Consider the following 6,687-nt stretch of genomic DNA (forward strand, 5'->3'; position numbering starts at 1 on the left):
TAGATTTACTTTTTTAATTTGAAGAAATCTGTAGCTGAGGCACATCGATTGCTTGTAGAAGCATATGGTGAGGCTGCCTTAAGTGAGAGAAGTTGCCGTGAGTGGTTTCAAAAGTTTAAGAACGGTGAATTTGACGTCGAAGACAAAGAACGTAGCGGAAGGCCGAAAGTGTACGAAGACGCGGAATTGGAAGCATTATTGGATGAAGATTCGTGCCAAACGCAAGAAGCACTTGCACTTACATTAGGAGTGACTCAACCAGCAATTTCACATCGCTTAAAATCGTTGGGAATGATTCAAAAGCAAGGAAATTGGGTTCCATATGAACTGAAGCCGAGAAACGTTGAACGCCGATTTTTCACATGTGAAATGCTGTTTGCCAGGCATAAACGAAAGGGTTTTTTGCACCGTGTAGTCACTGGTGATGAAAAATGGATCCACTACGATAACCCAAAGAAGAAGAAATCATGGGGACCACCTGGCCATGCTTCAACATCGACAGCCAAGCCGAACATTCATGGGAAAAAGCTCATGTTGTGTATTTGGTGGGATCAGCTAGGTGTCGTTTATTATGAGTTGCTCAAACCGAACAACACCATTACTGGGGCTCTCTACCGAACACAATTGATGAAATTGAGCCGAGCATTCAAGGAAAAACGCGTCCACTACTATTCCAGACACGACAAAATTATTCTTCTGCATGATAATGCACGTCCACATGTTGCGGCGCCGGTCAAAACCTATTTGGAAACACTCAATTGGGAAGTTTTACCCCACCCGCCGTATTCACCAGACATTGTTCCTTCTGATTACTACCTGTTTCGATCGATGGCGCATGGCCTGTCTGAGCAACACTTCACATCATATGAAGATACCAAAAATTGGATCGATTCGTGGATAGCTTCAAAAGATGAAGCGTTTTTCCGATGCGGTATTCGTATGCTGCCAGAAAGATGGGAAAAAGTAGTGGCTAGCGATGGACAATACTTCGAATAAAACATTAGGTACCGTTCTTTCACAATAAATGTCCAATTTTTGATAAAAAACGGCGGAAACTTATTTATACTCCTAATAGTAAAAAAACGTACACAATTGAAAAGTAAACAAATTGAAAAATCCGTTCGGACACTCCTGGATGCTCGAAAAAAAAATATATCCGGGAAAAAGACTACGGATGATCACTCTAGTTACACTATGAAACTAAACTGCATTCCAACAAGTATCTTACACACTGGAACACAATCAGTGTTGTCGCGGGTCAAAAAATAATTTCACTAAATCCTTACTTCAAAATTCACTAAAAAGTCGCAAAATTATATTTAGCACATGCGTGAAATGACTAAAAAAAAGAAGGGATAAAACAAGGTGAATATATTTTTGCAATCTCTGTTGACAGTACGGTTGCTCTTCAATAAATAAATATCACCGTTTGCAATTTATACAATATATAAATATATTAACTGCTGCATTACAACAATTACATCAATAAAAGCCGGTTCCATCTTTCGGTAAATTTTACATGTTAAGTAAGTCTTTGGCAATGCGATTGGATGATTTTGCTATAATATTTAGCTAATGCGTAAAATTTGCTAAAAAGTGGAACAAGTGGCCCTAATATATAATAAGATTATAACAATCTTTCTCCACATATCATTATCATCTATATTTTTTTAAAAATAACTATATTAAACTAATTATAAAATTATTGACAAAACAATTCATTTAGTCTGTGAAATTTAAAATGAAACTTAATAACTTATATAAACTTATATAAATTATGTAACTAGATTGACTGCGTTCAACCAGAAAACGCAACTTTAAAATTCTTGTGATTAGTTTTTTTTATGTTAATATGGTTCAATGAGGAACTAAAAACAAGACCAATAAGAGGAATAGAGGACGTTGACATAAAAATTCATCAAATAAAGAAATAATTCACTGAATCACCAAAAGATCTTAAAAATCACTAAAGTCAAATCATCTTTGACACATATATTCACTTTTGTTCACAGACGCTTAAAGAGCGTGCAGCAGAGATTGCAGCGCAGAAAGAGGCGTTTGCCATACAGAAGAGGGTCGCTGGCAACGAATGCTCGGATTTGCGTACTGCTATTATTGATAGAAAAAGCAGGATACGACAGTTGCAGGTCCGATATGATAGCAGCGTCGCAACAATAGGTACTACCGTGGATGGAGCGCCGATGAGCACCGCATACTTAAAGATACAAAGTGCTCAAGAACGGTACATGCTGCGAGAACAAGGCGACAAGTTAGATGAAACAATCAGACGAACAGAGCAGGAAATACGTAGCATGGAAAACACATTGCGTGTAGTAAACGTATGTAACGACAAATATAGGGACAGTATGAGCATGGTTGATCAGGACGGACCTGAATGGACGGAACAAAACAGACTCGATGAGCAGATGCGTAATGCACAACAGAAGCTATTGCAAAAACAAACGCAACTGCAACGATTGTTTGATAAATTACAGGTATTTTCGTATACATATCTTAAATATCAATTAAAATTAATATGTAACACTGTATGTTATATTACATTGTTGAGTACAAAACATTTTAATATTAATATTACGTTAATTTATGTCGATTTTTAATTTATATCGACTTGGTAGGAGTGTTTTTCGTATTTATAAAAAATTGATATAATTAAAAGAACTAATAATATATGGTATTTATCAGGATAGTAAGAAATAAAACCTATATGCGTTTGTAAAAAGATGACAGCAACAGAAAGATCTAAAAAGTAAAGAGTAAAATTATTTTTAGTGGATTTGTTTAGTTATATATTATTTTTATAGCATAAAAAAATCTATATTTTTTTATTGCAAATAATACATGTATTAAATATTTAACTCGTGCAAAACATAAAATTAAGCGTAATGGAGTAAATATATTTAATTGATAGCAATAAAATATAAAGAAAATTAATATTTTAATTTAATTGGGCAGAAAACGCAGAATGATTATACTCAATTGCTCAACGATATCGAAAAAAGCAAAGAAGAAAAGGAAAATAAAGAACGTTACTTATCAGGTATTGAGAAACAAACAGCAGAACAAGAAGAGAAGATATCCAGAGCCAATAAGAACCTTCGTAAAGTACAGAAGGATATACAAAATTTATATATTTCTAAAAAGGACGACACTGTGCTTCTGCAACAGGTAGGTAATGATCAAGATCTGCTATTAAATCATGCCCTTAGTCGATTTATTATATCTCGAGATGTTTCCCTGCAGAGAGAAGTGGAATTGCGAGAGCTTCAAGAACAAAACGCCCTAGTTCTTCAAGATATCGCGGAGTTCACGATTCGTCATGTAGAAGCTGAAGCGTATGTTAAGAAATTGCTGATAGCCAAGAACATTGAGTTACCATATTTTCCTTCATCGATTAAATCGCCTTGTGATAGTTCCGCAAGCACGATAGATCATTTGAAGAGTACGAGTCGCATAAGTGCCTTTACATCATCAAGGGAGAGTATCAGTAGCGTAATTAAAATAGAGCCGCAATTTGAGGAACGTACGTACATTAAGAAAGTATTATTATGATATCTTTTTCAGGGATGCTGGAGTGACGGTCGAACTTGATCACTGTCGATAGTACAGATTTTTTTAAAATTCAAATAAAAAAGTCAATAATAGTGATATCTTTAATTCATTTCTTTATTTGTCTCACTCAAACACATACATCTGTCCTTAATTAACATATTGCAACACTATTTCTTGCACGATTGAATATCTACTGGTAAACACAATTATTGCTTTGTTTATCATTTCGAATCTTCATTCATCGTTTGTATACACGTAATTTACAGATCAATAGAAATCTTTCTTTTTAAGCTTTAAATCTTAGTTTCATAAACTCAGTATCGTTTATGCATGTAAAACATTGGATGCTGAAATGTCGTTTTGATCCATATGAGCTATAAGACTTTTGTATTAAGGAAAGATCTATGTCAGGTGACAGTTTTATGAGTTGAAAAATGTATGTTTTTAACTTTTTTTTTATTTTAATATAAAGTTTACTGTAGTATCTCCCATAATTTTGCGTCTACTTTAATTTTATAAAAAGATTTTTGATTCTGTTCGAAGATTTATATCGATCTGCAATGTCCTGACAATTTGATCACTACAGCATCCCTTTAAATATCTTCATGTTTTATTTAGAGCTATATCATCAAAACAATTGACAAAAAAAAAAGAATATTTTTATTAATTTCTGATGATTGATTTTTTTAAATGTTAAATTTTTAAATTATTAAAATCATTTAATTCTAATAACAATTATTAAGTCGTATTTTATTTGATTTTAACAGCGAGTAACGCATCGAGGAAAACTGCAAAGCATGATCCCACATCTGAAGAATCATTCGTTTTGTCAAAGCGATCCACTATTGCACATAAAAAGCAGCAATTATGGAAAAAATCATAATAATAATTTCGATAGCATAATAATTCGAACTGGGCATCTATATGCTGGTCGACATCAACTAAAATAAATGTAACACGGAAAAAGTCTGGTTGCATTAATTAAAATTTTTATTGAAAATGGACAAAATTTTTTATTTGAATCTGTTATAATTCTATGATATAATCAGAATTCTGCTTGATATAATCAAAATCTTCTGATTTATCCATTTTCAATCAGAAATTTTTACAATAGTATGGTGTTACATAACAGTTACCAAGGTTGAGTATTAAATTTTTTTTAAAACTAAATTTTAAGTTAAAAAAGTTAAAATTAATTTATAAAATTAATTTACTTAAGTTAAAAGTTGAATTAACAAAAAATTATTTAGTTAATGTTACGTTAAGGCTCTTGAATAGTCGCCGTGACCATGTTTGAATCGTGACGCCATAAGCGAGAAATGACAATGTTAATTTATGTTACGTATCATTTGTAAAGATTTGGATAAATTTAAATAACCAGATCGCTTAAAATTTATAAAAATGGACGGAAACTGTCCTTTCCTCTCTTGAATCAATAAATGGTTATAAGAAATACGTAAAGTGAGCCTCTATTTGGGCAGAAAACACACGATTTGACAGTTGTTGAAACGAGTTAAAAATACATTTTTACTTATAAAATTTCAAGATAATTTTATTTTTTGTCGATTTTTACGATTTTGATAAGTATGAGACACATTTTCATAATTAAGTACATAATAACAAAATAGCACGTAACATTAAATTTTGTTAAACTTTTCCGTGGCGCTACAGAAAATTGTCGCATAGAGTTCCTATAAGAGGCTGCGTACAATGAAGAAATTGGAACAGAGAATAAGAATTTCAACCTATCAGAAACTGTGTATTCTATAATGCGTTTAATACCTAGCTGTTCAGCGGAGGGTTGCACGAATTCCTCGATAAGGGGATTCAAAATGGAGTATCCAAAGATGTCTATTTATTTTCTCTTTCAGTACATCAATTTGTTGTGACTTGGAAAATGTTCTACTCTTTCCAATGTACACGTAAAAATTGTTGCACCTAAAAGAACTGAGCAATTGTTCATACCATTTATTAAAGCGACAGCAAATATTCAAAATTAATTTTGCTGTTAGGCACATTCTTGCTTGCTTGTACAATTCTATTCTACTCTATCTTATATCTGGGATCATTAAAATAATTTGAATTCAACTCTATTGTCGCGTATAATTGCAAGTAATCATTTGAATTATTACGGCAAACACAGTTTCAAGTTTTGACTATTAATGGCGGACCAGCGGGCGGTGTCCAGACTCTGGCGTCCACTTGATGCTACAAATGTTTTGAAGTATTTTTTGATTGGTCAATTAGTGAAATTTTTTCTTTTAATTGGCCAGTCAAATGCTTTCGAAGCGTTTATAGCGCTAAGTGAACCGCACCCTCTGTTATAGGAAATTTTAGTGTAGTGAATATGTTGACAATTTCGTAGTGCAACAAAAAGCGTTGCGGATGTTTTCAGACGAGTCACTTCGTCATTCGAATGCGGACTTTCGAACTGAGCGGACATTTTTTTCAATACATATCTCCGTTCGAGTTTGCACTTGCGTGTCATGATTTTATGGTTCGCGTTTCTACGATTATCACTACTTTTATTACATTAATTTCTATTTATTCTTGTGAATAGCATGGTTAGCATCTTACTGTGTTTTTTGTTGCATGCATACGGTTGATGCATACGGATGAGGATCTTCTTTCCCTCCGACCTCGAAGACGCGGGTAATCTCCAGCCTAGTGTCTTTGTGCCGTTTTCGGATTTTGCTGCGTTTTTCGAGCATGTTCTTACCTAACATTGTGGATCTAATCTCTAAAAGCGTTAACGAACGCGTCGTTAACCAGTTGTCCTATTTTAACTTTTAACGACAATATTGATATCGTTATGTGTCGTTGCGCAGCTTTTTCATATAAAATATCTGCGCAACGACATTGTAATGATAGGTGCGTACCGAGTTACGCATGAAGCGCATGATGCATTATTTATTCTTATTGTTTTGTCAAATAATAAAAAAGGATACAACGATACATCATGCACTTCATGCGTAACTCGTAACGCATCCGATATCGATACTGTTGTTAAAAGTTACAGCAGGACGCCCATATAGTTGTGAGTAGCGACGTTTCCGCGAATCAGATTCGATTATTTGAGTATGGTATTCAGCAAAGAAAAAGGACTTCTCCTTATTC

The 6,687-nt window shown here is 33.5% G+C and overlaps 1 protein-coding gene across 1 annotated transcript in view; it reads left to right on the plus strand.

Moving 5' to 3' along the window:
* LOC108749204 (coiled-coil domain-containing protein 39-like) overlaps positions 1-3,570 on the plus strand; it is a 55,443-nt gene extending 51,873 nt beyond the window's left edge. The window contains exons 7-9 of the mRNA XM_018487765.1: positions 2,013-2,495; positions 2,974-3,186; positions 3,262-3,570. Coding sequence (XP_018343267.1) covers positions 2,013-2,495; positions 2,974-3,186; positions 3,262-3,570 — 1,005 coding nt within the window. The remainder of the gene's footprint in view (positions 1-2,012; positions 2,496-2,973; positions 3,187-3,261) is intronic.
* Positions 3,571-6,687: the final 3,117 nt, after the last annotated feature.

Source organism: Trachymyrmex septentrionalis, unplaced genomic scaffold, assembly GCF_001594115.1.
Source record: "Trachymyrmex septentrionalis isolate Tsep2-gDNA-1 unplaced genomic scaffold, Tsep1.0 scaffold272, whole genome shotgun sequence".
NCBI classification, from domain to species: domain Eukaryota; kingdom Metazoa; phylum Arthropoda; class Insecta; order Hymenoptera; family Formicidae; genus Trachymyrmex; species Trachymyrmex septentrionalis.